Source organism: Merops nubicus, unplaced genomic scaffold, assembly GCF_000691845.1.
Source record: "Merops nubicus isolate BGI_N331 unplaced genomic scaffold, ASM69184v1 scaffold9007, whole genome shotgun sequence".
NCBI classification, from domain to species: domain Eukaryota; kingdom Metazoa; phylum Chordata; class Aves; order Coraciiformes; family Meropidae; genus Merops; species Merops nubicus.
In genome coordinates, this window is record NW_008622256.1 from 23,534 (window position 1) to 40,170 (window position 16,637).

Here is a 16,637-nt window from a genome sequence, read left to right on the forward strand (position 1 = left end):
ACTCAAGCCTGAGGGTGTCCTCTGTAAGCAAAGTATTGCAGATTGGCAAAAGGCTGAAAGAATCGTGTCCTCGCAAGCTGACTCCAGTCTGCAGGCTGGCTCCTTCCTCACTGGATGATAGGAATAAACGTAATAAAATGAAGTCTGTACAGCAAATCCTGATAACTTAATGTGAATATGACTTTTTTTTTTTTTTTTTGTCCCCTTGCAGGAAATACTGGATAGATCCCACAATGGAGGACGGGAAGCCCGTTTGGGCTCCACACCCAACTGATGGGTTTCAGATGGGGATGATTGTGGACATTGGCACTGACAACTTAACTATTGAACCTTTGAATCAGAAAGGCAAGGTAAGCGCCTCACAAACAAACGGGGAAAAACCTTACAAAAACTATTTTACCTGTAGGCCAAATCTTTGCCAATATCCATTATTATGTGCAGCCTGAGGGAGTGGAAAATCAGTTTCTGTTCCAAGTTTGGCTAAAAATCATAGAATCATTTTGGTTGGAAGAGACCTTTAAAATCATGAAGTCCAACCGTTAACGTGGCACTGCCAGTTCACCACTAAACCATGTCCCTCAGCACCATATCTACACTTAAATACCCCCAGGCACAGTCACCCCATAACTTCCCTGGGCAGACTGTTCCAGTGCTTTACAACCCTTTTGGTGAAGAATTTTTTCGTAAGATCAAATCTAAGTCTCCCCTGGCAAAACTTGAGGCCATTTCCTCTTGTCCCATTGCATGTTACTTGTGAGAAGAGACTGACCCCACCTGACTACTAATCCTTTCAGGTAGTTGTAGAGAGTGGTAAGGTCTCCCCTGAGCCTCCTTTTCCCCAAGCTAAATAACCCCAGTTCTCTCAGCCACTCCTCATAAGACTTGTTCTCTAGACCCTTTACCAGCTTTGTTGCCCTTCTTTGGACACACTGCAGCACCTCAATGTCTTTCTTGTTATTGAGGTGCCCAGAACTCAACCCAGTATTTGAGGTGTAGCCTCACCAGTGTTGAGTACAGGGAGACAATCACTTCCCTAGTCCTGCTTGCCATACTGTTGCTGACACAAGCCAGGATGCTGTTGGCCTTGTTGGCCACCTGGGCACACTCCTGGCTCATGTTCAGCTGGCTGTCAACCAACACCCCTGGGTTCTTTCTCTGCTGGGCAGCTTTCCAGTTACTCATCCCCAAGCCTGCAGCATTGCATGGGGTTGTTGTGGCCCAAGTGCAGGGACCTGTCACTTGGCCTTGTTGAACCTCATTCCATTGGCCTCAGCCCATCAATCCAGCCTGTCCAGATCCCTCTGAAGTGCCTCCCTACTCTCAAGCAGATCAGCACAGCCACCTAACTTGGTGTAATCTGCAGACTTACTGATCCCTTCATCTACATCATTGATAAAGATATTAAAGAGAACAGGCCTTGGTACTGAGCCCTAGGGAACACCACTTATGACTGGCCACAAGCAGTGGATTTAACTCCATTCACCACTACTCTTTAGGCCTGGCCATCCAGCCAGTTTTTCACCCAGTGAAGACTATACCTGTCCAAGCCATGAGCAAGCAGTTTCTCCAGCAGGATGCTGTGGGAAAAGGTGTCAAAGGCTTTACTGAAGTCCAGGTAGACAATATCCACAGCTTCTCCCACCTCCACTAAGTGTGTCACCCTGTCATAGGAGGAGGTCAGGTTAGTAAAGCAGGATCTGCCTTTCATAAACCCCTGCTGACTGAGCCTGATCCCCTGGTTGTCCTGGATGTGCCATGTGGTAGCACTCAAAACGATCTGCTCCATAACCTTCCTGGCACTGAGGTCAGACTGATGAGGCTGTAGTTCCCAGGGTCTTCCTTCCCATCCTTCTTGTAGATGGGTGTCACATTTGCTAGCCTCCAGTCCACTGGCATCTCCTGGGTCAGTCAGGACTGCTGATAAGTGATGGAAAGTGGCTTGGTGAGCACTTCTGCCTGCTCCCTCAGTACCCTTGCGTGCATTCCTTCTGGCCCCATAGAACTGTGTGTGTCTAAGTGGTATCTAAGCATGTATTTTTGTTTAGCTTTAGCTTGCATTGCAAATGAATCATCCCACTGATGAGACGTGTGTGATTTCTGTCAGTTACCTGCATGTACATTGAGTATGTACTTGTGAAAGAGAGGAGGATTGAATCTCTGTAGACATTTGATTAAGTACTGTATACTTTATTTTTCTAAATTAGAGACTGTTTAAGAGTCTGCTGTTGAGATTAATTTCTTCTTTTCCCTTACATTCATGGAGGGATGCATCCTACAGGGATGTGCTAGGTTCTGGCTTAGACTAGACACCTTGCTGTTAGACTGATGAAGATTGAGAGATGAATCCTCTTACCTCAAGGACCTTGAGAATTAATAGGATGTCAAAGGTCCTATGGAATTGCTACATCAAATTAAAGGCAAAATAAATGTAATTTTTAAAATAGATTCCTAATTCATCCTAATTAGTGTGTTCTGACTTCATTTATCATGATATCTTTCAGATTCAGTGTGTCATAATTAAATACCAGTTTTTAGAGGAAGCACTTTGTATCTATCAATTATTGTAACTCAGGTGGTCAACATCCTACTTTTTACTAGCAAGAATAAGATCCTGTTGTTAAAGGAGCGATTTTTGAATTTGTGAATATGTGGTATGTGCCCTTTGTAACAATTTTGTCCTTTCTGTAACTTTGGGTGTGTAAAAGACAAAATGTTTTTCGTAACTTATTTTTTCACATCAACAATAGTAGAGAATCCATTGTCACGGGTCAAAAGGTGATGCAGCAGTTCTTCCTTCCGGGGGAATGTTTAAATGTTTATAGGCTTTCTTTTTTTGACATTTTGGAGAGGAAGTTGATTTTCCTTTCCTTAGAAATATAAAGCAAGTGTAATGTCTGATTTTTGTATGTGAGAGAGAAAGTTTGTAGGTTTAGTAGTAATATGTATCCTTCTGTTTGGGGAAGAGCAAAATTGTTTGGGCAAGAATGTTAAATATTCCAAAGCTATGGCTAAGTACTCTTTACCTGACTGAAATGATTTTGATCCTCATGGATATTTCTGTGTATATCCCCAAATGGTTCTAATGTGATAAAGACCAAAAGTTTGTATATTGAAACAGAAAAAGGCAATAAGGAGATTTCTGAGTTGCCATTTCTAACACACACCTTTCAGGGAGCACACACGCATACACATATTTGTATATATTAGTGTGTGTGTGAAAACAAAAACTGATCCTAAAATACAAATATTTTGCTTCATGATTCACAACAATCAATCTATTTTGTATGGGAAGTTTGGTATTCTGCTGTTGGCTGCTTTCTTCAATTAAGTGGTTCGATTAAGGGTCTAATGTTCACTCATCTAAGGGAACAAGCACCTCACAGTTTAAATACCATAGAGAATGTGGTCCTATATATCTAATTATCAAAGGTCCTTATATTAATAGTGGTGGAGCAAAACATTTTCTTCATTACCTTTGCAGTCATTTCAAGGTGCCATTGATTTCTTTTTATGGTGAAATATTCCTCATTGCTTTTTGTCTTCTTAAGAAGACGCTGTTCATGTGCACTTAGACCATTAACTTGAAGTAGTCAGCATTAATACCTATTATTATCAACTTTGTTTACTTAAAATGATGGTTCAGAAGTGCTCTTCAGTAAGGAGGAGTGATCTAGCTGCACCAGAGTTGCCCATGATAATTACAGTGAGGAGAGGAGTAACCTGATCTTGTAAACATATCCGGGCAGTGTAACTTATTATTATTTTTTAATCTGGGTCATTAACATGTCATATGCATTCTCTGTAGGCACTGGTAGCTTACTAGAGATCGCAGGCTGAAAAGGAAATGTATATGTATGTATGCTTGGCTATGGCCTTTTATACCATTTAATGGTTAATTAAAATATGTTGTTAATAACTGCAATAAATGCTGCAAGGCAGCAGTTTCACGATGTCTTAAAACCTTCCCTCCCTTCTCCACCCCTGGCTGGCTCTGGCGTGGCAGAGTGGCACCTCTCAGTCCTGCCTGCTGAGCTGTGTGTGACACAGCAAACGAGGTCAGGGAACCGATCCACTTTAAAAATGAAGAAGTGGAAAGTTCTCAGGATGGCAGCAAGTAGTGGCAGGAGGACAGAGGACCTGAGGCCATAGATTGCTTTCTATTATGAGACCAGTAGACTGCTTTCTATTATGAGACCAAGTTACCCAGTCTGGACCAGACTGGGTGAAGGTAGTGGGCCAACTCACCAGTTTCCTTATAAACCATCAGTAGTAGTTTTGGGTACCACAGTCCCGGAAGAGTTAATAACAGCAGTGACATTTCCCTGTGGAAGCTGGATGTGTAAAGAGAGGTGGGGGTCTGAGTCACCCAGCCTTGCACTGTGCAGAGAGGAGTAATCCAGGCAGCAGGAGCGTGCTATCATAACACAGGCTGCATGTGTTACACTGACAGGAGCGACTCCCTGAAAACTAGATCACCAGCTTGCAAGGCTGATAAGTGCCAGGACTGTAAAGAAGAGAGAGAAACTGGAGAATGCTTTGCTAATGAGCATGGCACCTTCTTAGCTGCCCTAAGAATGGGCTCTGAACTGGATCGAGGGGGCTGGGGCTGGCAGCCCTGGCTCGTGTCCCACCAGCAGTCACACACTGGTGTACAAGGAAGGAGCTGAGTGGAAAGGCAGCCAGTTGTTGAACTCAACTCAATGTACACTTCTGCTTGGGGTGTTCTTGGCTTACTTTCCTGAACTTACTGGGAATCCTAACCACAGATCCTGTTGCCTGTTTCTTATTGTGTTGTCTTGCTTGATGTTGTAACAGGGAGAAGCAGATGACATTGAAATTGCCAGTTGGGGAATTTACTCTTTTCCTAGAGGTAGCAAATCTAAGTGAAGTGATTAGGGAGAGGTGTCTCGGAGGCACTTGCACTTGGAGGATACCCCTGGCACTGAGGGGTGGGGGCAGGCATTTCCTAGAGCATCAACAGTCCTGAGTTTCTGGCAGTTGTTGGTAAGGCGAGTGGTGCTGCTGCAGGCACTTGCTGACACCCCTCCTGCCATCAGGTCAGAGGCACCTTTTGTCTCTGTGCCAGTTCTGAAGGGTTATGGAGAGCTTTATGGGGCACCTGCTCTGGTATGCTGTGAATAACCGGAAAGGTATTTTCCGGGCTAAGTATAAATGAATCAATGTGCTTTGAAAGTAAGGATCAGAATGTCCAAAGTTCAGTGTTTCAAGCAAAGGGGTGGGTTTTTTTTAGCAGTGAGCACAGCTTGCCTGCATAAATGAGACATGTTCTTGTCTGTCTTAAACACTGTTTGTACTCCTTCAAGTTGGCTTGTAGAATACAGCTGAGAGGAGGGTTGTCTCCTGTCTGTATCTGAAAGGTATGAAGAAAGGCATGGTTACATGTATTGGATTACTTGGTAGAAAGAAGATCCTGCTTGAATGGAAAGGTATCTTTTTTCACTCATCTAGTTTCTGGGAGAGTAGTTAAAATTGCCATTGGATTTCAAGGGATGCTTCATTACAAAGAGCAGGGCAAAAACCCTACAGAACCCCCTTGCCTCTTGGAGACTGTTTCAGTGTCTCATAAGATTAATATCTTCTTCATCTTCTCAGAACAGGTTTGTCCTAAACTGTGCCTTAATGCAAAAGTCTTCCACCAGTCTTCCATTTCCGAAGTGTTTTCTCTTTACATTATTTAAAAAAAAAAAAAAAACAAAAGGTAAAGAAATGAGGCAGCATAGTAAAGAATTTCTTTGGATAACTTTTTTGATTTATAGACCTGGGATACGTTGCCCATTTTCCTATTTAACTTACTAGATTTTAATAGTAATTGGCAATACTCAGAGCTCTGCATATCTAGCTAGTGTTCTTACCTACATAACAAGCAATCACTTTACATAAAGCAGTAGTCCAGCTGTGACATATGGGAATGAAATTCTTTGTTGACGTAGTAGAAGCTAGGCTTCATGTTCCGGTCCAAAGTCCAACAGAAAAACATGAGCTTTCAGATAAGTCGTATTCATATTGGTATTTGTTTTATCACTTTTGAAATATTCTAGAAATTAATTCACAATTCACACTGAGTGAAAAAACTAAGGAGGACATAATGCAACATGAATTCTCCTTTTTTTTTAATTGAAATTTGTCTTGAATCGGAAGGCTGAATGGTTAGGGCATTGAAAAAGCTCTTGCTTCATCTTCTGGAATAGATCTGCTATGGCTGCCTTGGATCCATGAAATGTTAAAGTATCAGAGATTTGTGAAGAGTCTTACAGAATGGCTGGGTATCTTGTTCACTCTCTTGTGAAAAGTATTTTTGTCTTTGTGGTTAAACTTGGGTTACACTTCAGCAGACAAGAACAAGAAGTAAAGTTAGATTTTCATGAAGCTGGTTGTACTCTTTTTAAACTTTTCCACTGTTTCATGCCCAGGGAACTGATTATGTTGGAAAAAGCTGTGTTCAAATGTATCTTTACCCAACAAGATAGACCTTTATCCTTGACAGACTTGTGAGAAAGTTATTATGATAATATGATCTAACTACAGCATTGTGAGAGGGAGGAAAGGGAGTGGATCCCTGCTCTTCAATTAACTCTGAATAGTAACTGGTAACTTTCTGAGGTAGGTAAAGGTGTTCAGGTCCTCCGTGGCTCCACCAAGCTCTGAAAAAGGATATTTTGGAGGAATTTGATCTGATGGATATTCACATGTTCCAACGTCATCAAGCAGCACCATTTCCTTTACTAAATCTTCCTGTGTGTATTTTTCTGCATTAGATCCTGATAAGGGGAGGACAAAATATAATTCATTATGGCTACAAATTGCATACTTCATGATAACTTTCTAGGGAAGAGTTATCGCAGACTTACTGTTTTCTGTCTGGCACCAATTAGTTCTGCTCCGAAACATTTTTAACCCTTTACACTTCAAAAGGAGTTGGAATTTATGACTGGCTGCTTATGGTGGTGTAAGCTACAAGAGCTCATATATTGTCTATTGTACTGAAGCAAAGATGAAGCAAGTTTCTGTCTTCCTTCTAAACTTCTGTGTGAGATGTTTCTCATGGGACAATCTTACAGAGCACAATGTTAAACATGTTTGTTTATTAAGTTCATTCTTTAGATCCAGTTGGTTGCCTTTTCAAATATGAGACTAGACTTCTTGTCTCCATGTCCATGGGGAAAAGCAGACTGCCTGCAGCAGCATGTTGGCTATCGTGTTTAATTGGTACAACAGGAGTTTTGTTCATTCATAGGTAGCTCAAACAAGCAATTACTATGGTAAACAAAAAAGTATAATTAAAACCCTACCTCTTACAATAGGTATTTTTGTGCAGATGCTGTAATGCGTGTGTGCTAGGATGTTTTTCCTTCCTTTTTACAACAGTGTAAATTATGATTTCTGGACAATAAATAAGAAACACAGTCGCAATTGTTATGAATTTTTTGCAGCTGGACATGAACACTTGATAAATGTCTCTTTCATGTAACTGGAATACAAGGATTGAAGAAAGATCTTATTTTACTTTCATGTTGATTTATTAAAGAAAAATAACCCAAACAAACAACAACCAAAGCTGCAGTATTTGGGGATACAGAGGATATTCTGTAATGAACATTTATATTTTAAGTAAGAAGGTTTTAAAACAGACTATGATGAGAGCACAGTCCTTCGACTGAACTAATAATTTGGGTTTTATTCTTTGTGCTCTTTTGCAAAACTGAGGAAGTTGCATGTCCTTTACAATGCTTTTTTCCCTTTGCAGTACTTTTTTTTATCCTTATTTCTTATTACACAGTATTACAACATTACATGCGATTTTTGAAATTAGCATCAAATATTGAAATAAAAATATGTATTAGTGACAGGATTTTTAGCACGTAGTGTGATAATGTAGATGCAGCTGCTCCAATCTGCATCTAGTAGCTCAGTAAAATTTACAGTGCTGAAGTATAAAGCTGGCAACTTCATTTTCAACCATGCACAATTACAGTGCACTCACTGATGTCGTTGCATAAGACATCTTTGAACTATATTTCTATTCTTATGGAATTCTGACAATGTTAATATTTTTCATCAAACAGACTTTCCAGGCTGCTATAAATCAAGTGTTTCCTGCAGAAGAGGACAGCAAAAAAGATGTAGAAGATAATTGTAAGTTATGAATTCAAAAATAAATTATGCTTTTGAAAAAAAAATCTGTATAGAAGAGAGTAGAGTTTCCTTACAAGCTTCCTGTTTCTTACTTGTAGTCTTTGTTTCACTTCTTTGCTTGAATTTATTTGACCTCTATTAGTCCTTTTAAACTTGTTAAAGTCAGTCCATTTTAAATATAATTGTGGTTTTTACTTTTCAGTTGAACACTTTAGAGGAAGTCATAGTTACATTATTCCCGCATATGACTATTACCCAACTTCAGATATAGATGAGATGTCTCCTAACTGCATCAGGATCAATTGCATTCAGCATTATGAGGGTTAACTTTTATCTTTCTTAGTGTAGCAGAGGAATTAGTTGTTTTATCAGCAGCATTCTTCTGGCATGTAACCCATTTCTCAGATAGCATTCCTGTGGAAGTACAGGTAGTTGGAAACAAATTTTGAGATAACCCTCCCAAAACTGGAGACAGGAGTCTGGACCCGTAGGGGCCACTGGGAAGGGAAGTGGGTTATGGTGAATGAGATCCAGGAGTGCTGCTGGAGAAGAAGTTATGAGGTGAACTTGTGTAATAAACTTCAGTGTTAATCTGCAGAGCTTTTATTCATTATTGTAGAGCTAGATGTGTGGAAACAAATACGGTATTTGCATCTGGGGAGAGGGGAGAGAGGACTGAGCAAGATGAGTAAGCACGAGCTTTTAGAGTACATCAGCTTTTAGGGAATGGTTAAACAAATATTTTGCTACTGTTGATCTCTGTGAACAAGTTGCACAGACTCTCTTGTCTTGAAAACTTGGTAAAGGCAATTCTTTTAAATCTTAAACCAGTAAAGAAGGTAGTGAAAATGCTGGTAAATTTGTAAATGGTGGACGGAAGTATCTTCTATAGTTCATTTAAAATGGCAGCTAAGGCTTTGAAAGTTCTTAAGGCAATTCCTGTTTTGGAGTAGGGGTTAGTATCTGTACCCTGTGACAGGAAATGCAGCTGTTACAGCTGCCCGATAAGGAAAGAGAAGATAAGACCAGAGACTTGATCTGACTTAGGTGATACAGTGTCATTAGAGGTGGAACCAAGCTGGTAGCCTTGTTTCTAGTTGCTTATATTTTTGCAAACATTACATGGGTTGAAACTTTTCAAAGCTGGTATCTGTGTTTTCTGCATACAATGATTGTTCGTGGGAAGTACATTTAATTTGTGCATCTGTCACAGTGATTTTACTGAGATGTCCTGGCACCTAAGTGTCCTAGTCAGGGAACTGAAATTTGAAGTGAGATTATAGAAATGATTTAAGATTCCAGCAAAATACTATTCAACTAAGTTAAAACAGTCTTCCTGTCAGAGGAAAAATTATTTCTTTGGCTTATTGAGTGAAATATATAACTTAAAAATGCTTCTGTATCAAACATTATTTTGATAATTTTCTCACTTTTTGAGAATATTCAGTGAGTATGCTCACTGTTTGCTCACTAGTTGAGGTTTATCTCATGTGCATACCTAATGCACATAAATACACTGGTTATGTTTAGGCGTGAGCCGTATGAATATTCAGAATTCTGTCTCTGGTGTCTTCTTTCGCCTCTGGATATGGATGCCTTTTTGGAAGGATTTATTCTAAAGAAGGTATATTTTGAAATTGCTGACATAAGTCTTAGTTTGCATGTCTTGAGTGAAGGCTGTGACATTCCGTGAGGTAGCAAGCTCCCATTATGTACTGAGTCTGCAGGTATAACTGCTTTAAAAAGGACCTGCAAAGAGTACTGGGGACTCACTGAAATCTGGGGCCCATTGTTGTTTAGATAATTATTATGTTTTTATTAGGATGCTTAACCAATGACTGTTTCCTTTAAAACATGCTGCCAACCCTGAGAGGTTATGAAGATACAGTCAAGGAAAGTGTTTGTCCGATCTGGAGTAGGTGGTGGGAGGCAGAGCCACTCCTAGGTCAGCTGTGGAAGGAACAGTAAAAGATGGAAAGTGAAAATGCAGATACGATGGAGAAGTTCCCATTGTTCTTTGCCAGTATGTTTTGGTTCAGCAGGAGGGATGTTGAAGGCAATGTTAAGGAAGACCTGCTTCAGGTGTCCTTGCAAGGGGAGGTGGCTGGGCAGTTTGAATTCAGGTCCTAAGAACTTGCAGCACTTCTTGCTCATTTATGTAAATAAGTTGGAATACATTTTTCTCTGCTGGAGCCCTCAAGAAAGGACACTGATCAATCTGAGAAACAACTTTGTTGGTTGCTGTAGATGAGAGGTGCATGTGTGGCCCTCATGTGAGGTGTGGGGTATCAGTCACAATTAGAGGCATGGTGTTTACTCCATCAACAGCAGACAGATGTATGCAGCTTTTTCAGTGGAGCCAATACTGTAAGGTTACCAGTGTGGTGGTCAGTCAGTTGTAACTAGACAAAGTAGTGTTGTGCACTTGAATTTTAAGCCGTGAGAAAATGAGGGTTGAGCCTATTTGAGAACAGAGGCTACATAGTGAGGAGTGCGCCCACTTGGTTTAGGGGTAAGGTTTTTAATATTGTTACAATGGGAACTGGTAATGACTTTTGTAATTAAGGCTGCTAGCACTTTGCAGTGCTTTATAGCTGAAAACAAGGACCAGCTTTACCAGGATGTGAACCCCTGTGGTCTGAAGCTTTCTGTGGGTGCCCGCTCGCTGCCTTGAGCTGCTACCTTGTAATATTCCAGCCGAGTGCTTTGGTTATTTAATATTAATGAGCTAAGGAGAAAAATAAAGCTAGGTTTTGGTGTGTTAACATTTTTTTTTTCCCCCTAGTAGTTTCTTTATGGAGGTCTAGTAGCAACAAAATTCTGAACTGAAACACAAAAGATTGCCTTGGTGGCTGGTGTTGCAGTGGTGCCTGGTGCTGCCTCTGGGCAGTATTTCCTGATTGAATGGGTGAAGTCACCAGGAGCCAGCAGTTACTCTAAATGTCAGTGAGGTGGCACTGCCCTGGGGGTACTGTGGCAGAGATTGGAGGGAAGGAAACAGTGTTAGGGATTTTGGTGGGCACTGGTTTCTGTGCTTATGGGCCAAGGTGGATGGACATGGAGATGTGTTTTATTCACCTGTGGCTGGTTAAAAGGTTAAAAAGCTGGTTATGCTGACCAGAGCCTGTGTTGAGACTTCTGGAGTATAACTCTTTGTTCAGCAACTTTCTGTGACTCCAGTTGTACAGCAAAGAGCAGGGCTATGTTTTTTAAAGCATGTATTGAGTCAGGAGTTCTGCCTCAAGGCACTGGAAAGAAATGATTGCTAGGACTAAACTGTAACCAAAGAGATGGGAAATAGAATTCTCCTAAATCCTAAGATGCGGGTTTTCAGCTGTACACGAAAGTAGTCCTGAGATCTTAGTGGTACATGACTGTCTTTTACTTGCAGGTTCCCTTATGTATTTAAACGAGGCCACTCTGCTTCACAATATCAAAGTTCGGTACAGTAAGGACAGAATTTACGTAAGTATGACGTGTCACAACCACCAGTCCTTTAGAAAGATCAACAAAACAAGTGTTTCCAATTCTCTTCTTTCTTATAACAGGAACTAAAGAGAAACTGTAACATTACAAAGTCAGGAGGTTTTAGGCCTTTATTTTTTTGCATTGCACTTTGTTTGGCTTTTGAATCACATTAATCACATGAGTGTTAGCTAATTTTTACCAGGCAGAGCAATAGATTTTTTTCTATATGTGCAACCATAGCACAATGTTGTATCAGAGAGGTCTGTTCTTACAGGTAACTTACTTCACCAGTAGAGTACCTGTTAACAAAGATGGTTTTCTTTCTTCATTATTTTTGAACGAAGCCAACAGGTGCCGTCTTTGACACCTCCTAGCTCAGGTGTCCATCTTAATCTTTTATAGTGCTATCAAATTGCCTAATTGTACTTAATGAATTCTGACTAAATTACATTTTGTCTTTGCCATCTGCCTGGACACTGACAGCTGTGAAATAGAAGAAAGATCAACATTTTCTTTCTTTCTTATTGTTTTTTTTCCTAATACAAAACAGTTCTATGTATTTTTTAAGTTTCTGTATTAAAATAACAGACTTTTATGTTAGCATGCTGTTCTAAAATGAATTGAATTACAGTTAAACTGTTTTATATAAATATAAAAAGACAGTATAGTTGTTTTCCATTGTTGGAGTCACCTTTCTATAGCTATAAGTTCTTTTTGCTTCAAGACCAAGCACCAGCTTTAAAATAAGTAAGTAAAAATGACTATTTGAATGTTGTTCTGGAAAAATGATAATAATTAACAAACAAACAAACCCCACAAAACAAATGAACAAAAAAACCCAAGGAAGTAAAGTTCTAAATGTGACCTGGTTATGAGATAGGATACTGTTTAGGTTCATAAAGCCTTTCTTCATTGTAAACATGTACTACTAATATTTTGTCCTAAGCAGTTGTATTTTCTGGAGGAAAAAATAAAAAAAAAAGAAAAAGTTTCAATGGTTCAATTTATATTTTACCTACCTTTCCCCTGTAACTTTAAGATAGAGATTGAATGAACAAATTTTTTCTTTTTGTTTAATGCTTATTAACAGTATTTGTCTTGTTAGTAAAAGGAAAACTAATATTAGTACCTGCAGCTCTTGAAATGTTTTCCTTCAGTGAAATAAGTGCTGAAAATAGAAACATCTAAGAAAATTCATATATTATGTGTGATCCAGTCATCTATCAATGTATCTAGTAGTGTCCAAATTTCAGTTGTCTAGGGATATGCTCAGCAACAAGAGAAACAAATAAGTTATTTAATCTGAAGCTCTGAAGAAAATCAGATAAACCTTTTCCTGCAAATCTGCTCTTTGCTGTGATACAGACATTTGTTCTGCCTTGTATATAATCTGGCTGTTATAACCAAGCTATGAAATTTTTTTTCAGAAACCTTAAAAATACTCCTTATCTTCAGTCTCCCTTACCCTGTGGAAAGATAAAAAGCAGTCTTGGTTTGAGATTCTTCTCAAATTCGTGCTGTGTGGTGGAACATTTGCATTCAGTATTTCTCACTGTAGAAGCAGCCATAGCTAATTTCTCTCATCTGAATGCTTTTATTGCCTGGCTTGAGCACATTCCCAGGCAGGATCCTGTCAGTCCTTCCTGCTGTGTTGCTTCCATTAGTTATTGAAAACTTACCCTCCTCACTGGAGACAGGGTGTGTTGCGCTAGCCAGGAGCTTAGTTAATTCACTTCTGAGGAGGAGGTTGTTTTGTCCTATTCTTTATCCAGTAACTCAGACAATAGGAAATAATTTAGAAGGAAATTAGGAGAAAGGTCAAATCCAGGACATACTCCACAGCTTAGTGGTTAGGAAATTCTCCTGTGAGAATTTCATAAAAGTCCTGAGAAGATAATTAGAGGAGCTCTAAAAATATATCCCTTCTTGTATCTGCATAAGCTGGAGAGAATTGTAAATGTAATACTTAGGATGTAGTCTTCAACAGTAATAGAAAATTGCTGTTAACTACTTGGTTGGATACTAGCTAATAGTTTGCTGTTGTTTTCTTCACAGACCTATGTAGCCAACATTCTTATTGCAGTGAATCCATATTTTGATATACCTAAGTTTTATTCTTCAGATACTATTAAGAAGTACCAGGGTAGATCACTTGGAACATTGCCACCACATGTTTTTGCTATTGGTATGTATCCTGTGACAGTTATTCATTTACATAAACATTATAAAATAAAAGCACTTATTGATAAAATTGCAAAACTTCTTGTCCTTGCTACCCAGTTTGAAAAACTTGGGAATTAGCAAACCTGTGATGATTATTCTGCACCTACGTTGTTTTATGGCTAAGCAGTTTAAATATAATTTATAACCATTAAATAAAAAGATAAAAATTAGATTTTACAAGTGAAGAATGACATAATTATGATTGGCACTGTCTTTTAGTGTAGTGATTTCCTTTACCTTTTATTATGCTGCCAGAGCACATGCACTGTTTCTTTTTATAAGCTTGTGTTATAGGTAGAAAGTGTATTTAAATATTATTAAGTCAATGAACCTGATTTCAGCCACTTTTTTTAATTAAAAAAAAAAAGTGGAGACTACAAATCAACATTTGAATTGTTAGAAGCCTTCTCACTGTGTTGCTCTTTGTTTGGTAATCAAAAGTATAAATAGCTGAGTTTTCAGTACTTGTTGCATAACAAGAAACCCATATTTTTTCAAGTTTCCTTACCACAGATGTTACTTGTTACAAAGTACAACTGAAAGTTTCCCTGTAAAAAAAATATTAAAGTAAGATTGGTTACTATTTTGTAAAAATATTTACTTCAAGAGAATTAGTTTTAGGTGGTTGGTTTTGTTTTATTTTGTCCTGTATATGGTTGAGTAGGTCTTTGTTTTCAGAGACTTTAAGCTCTTCATATGTCTGTGGTAGAGGGTGAGCAGCTATAATATAAATTAAAGAGAAACAGACTTTGAGAAGTTGTAATGCACTTGATTGTAAAAATTTACTTTTTATTCCTGAAAATGCTACGTTTTAATTTTACATTGTAGCTTAACTTTATGCTTGCAGTTCTCCTGAGTATTAATTTTTGTCATGTTTAATGTATTCTTTTTAAGCTGATAAAGCTTTCCGTGACATGAAAGTGCTCAAGATGAGCCAGTCCATCATAGTTTCTGGAGAATCAGGAGCTGGCAAGACAGAAAACACTAAATTTGTTTTGAGGTTTGTGCTTTTGGATCAAATTTATTCTGTGAATCGTTTGTGTTGATGCATTTGTTTGACATACAGAGAGAGCAAATCGTGAGGTCATCAGTAGGTTTAAGACACAATTTATTAAGATAGACATACACTTCTACAGGCACTTTATATGAGAAATTCATTGAGTTAAATGTAAATGCTGACATGATAGCATATGGAAACAGCTACATGCTCACATAAACCTTAACTCACTTGTAGTGACATCATTTAGCTATTATGGTTTATGAGGTAGTTATTTTGGTATTGCACATCTGGTATTGTGGTAGTTAAAAATGTAACCAGGCATTTTAGCTGTATCTTGCCAGACACTCTTGGTTTTGCCATAAATGTGCATTTCTCTGTTTTTGCTTAGTTTTTTTTTTAGTTTGAGTATCCAGGGTTTTTAACTCTTGGTTTTGAGTTGGCTGCAGGGATTCTATAATACACTTTAACCTAGTTTAGAGAATAAGATTGAATAATGGGGTTGATTTATTTATTGATGTTTGTGTATGACTGGTATTGCTGATATATATCAGCCTTGCTTCCTCAATGATTTTTAATGTTTTTGAACATACTTGTATTATACTTTAAGTATGTATGTATGCTTTATGTCACTCTGGAACACTGCAGCTTGAAGGCACTGCTCCATTAAATTCACCTTTAGCATAGGTGCCCTGGTATCCAGAGAAGTACAGTGCAGGCAGTGTGGATACACTCCCTTCCCTCCCTTGTCCTTGTTTCCCTGTATAAATCTTTAATTCCCTTTTCCCTGACATCATGTATTCCCTAGTATTTATGTATAGTAGTGGTATTATCTTCCACATCCCATGAAGAATTGTCACGGATGTCTGTCCTTCAAGCTGTTCTCCTCTGTCCTTGTGCAACCTGAAATAGACGGCTGTAAGAATTTCTACGAGGTGCTGGTAATCATTTTTACAAGGGACATCCTGACTTTGGTCCTACTAAAAGTAAAAAAAAGATAGCAGGCACTGGGAGAATATCTCCTGAGGAATACTCTCAAAGGAGGTTATGCTGCTTCTCAGTAAAGGAAGCTCTGATTACACAGCAGGCAAATATCATTGCTGATGCATCTCTTTACCACCCAGCCCCACTGAGTTCAGGTACAGAAAATTGTTGAGTTTTAAGAGCAGGAAGTTTTTTTCCTTGTGTGATCAGAAAGAAAAAGGTAAAGTTGTTGTGGGTGTGGTGTGGTGGTTTTTGTTGTTTTTTTTTTTTTTTTTAAGGCCCCATTTTCAAGAACTATTTTAAGTTGTCCCAGATTTACTTGTGAATTTCCAGAATGCATACCCTGGGTGCAGGAAAAAAAGTAGTAGAAAAAATGGCAACTTTAGAGCGTACACATTGTGGAATTATTTTAAAAATATTTCTTCAATTGCTAAATTGAATCTTACCTCAATTAGGCAACTACAATCTCCTATCTCACTGTCACTGTGGGATTTTTATTAACACTAATAATTATGAATGCAGAAACTGTGTGCATGGAAACAGTCTTTAATTCAGGAATTACTCATGAAACCTTATGCATTTACTAAGACTATTAATAAATATAGATACAATAATAGTTGCATTAGATTTGTATGAAAGTGTAATTTCCATATGCCTGTCTAAAAGAAATTTCTAGCGTGTCTTGAAGTATTGAAAAAAACCCTCTGAGGTCTGCAGGTATTTTTTTGTTTTAACAAAAAAAGAAAAGCCAAACCATTCATTTTAAAAGATACATATATTGGGTACTTGTAATCAATATGCTTTCTCATTA

At 38.5% G+C, this 16,637-nt stretch overlaps 1 protein-coding gene across 1 annotated transcript in view; it reads left to right on the top strand.

The window, feature by feature from the left end:
- The first annotated feature begins 207 nt into the window (after positions 1–207).
- Positions 208–16,637, top strand: part of LOC103777174 (unconventional myosin-VI-like) — a 31,447-nt gene continuing 15,017 nt past the window's right edge. The window contains exons 1-5 of the mRNA XM_008944716.1: positions 208–350; positions 8,085–8,154; positions 11,546–11,619; positions 13,678–13,807; positions 14,740–14,845. Coding sequence (XP_008942964.1) covers positions 234–350; positions 8,085–8,154; positions 11,546–11,619; positions 13,678–13,807; positions 14,740–14,845 — 497 coding nt within the window. The 5' untranslated portion in view covers positions 208–233. The remainder of the gene's footprint in view (positions 351–8,084; positions 8,155–11,545; positions 11,620–13,677; positions 13,808–14,739; positions 14,846–16,637) is intronic.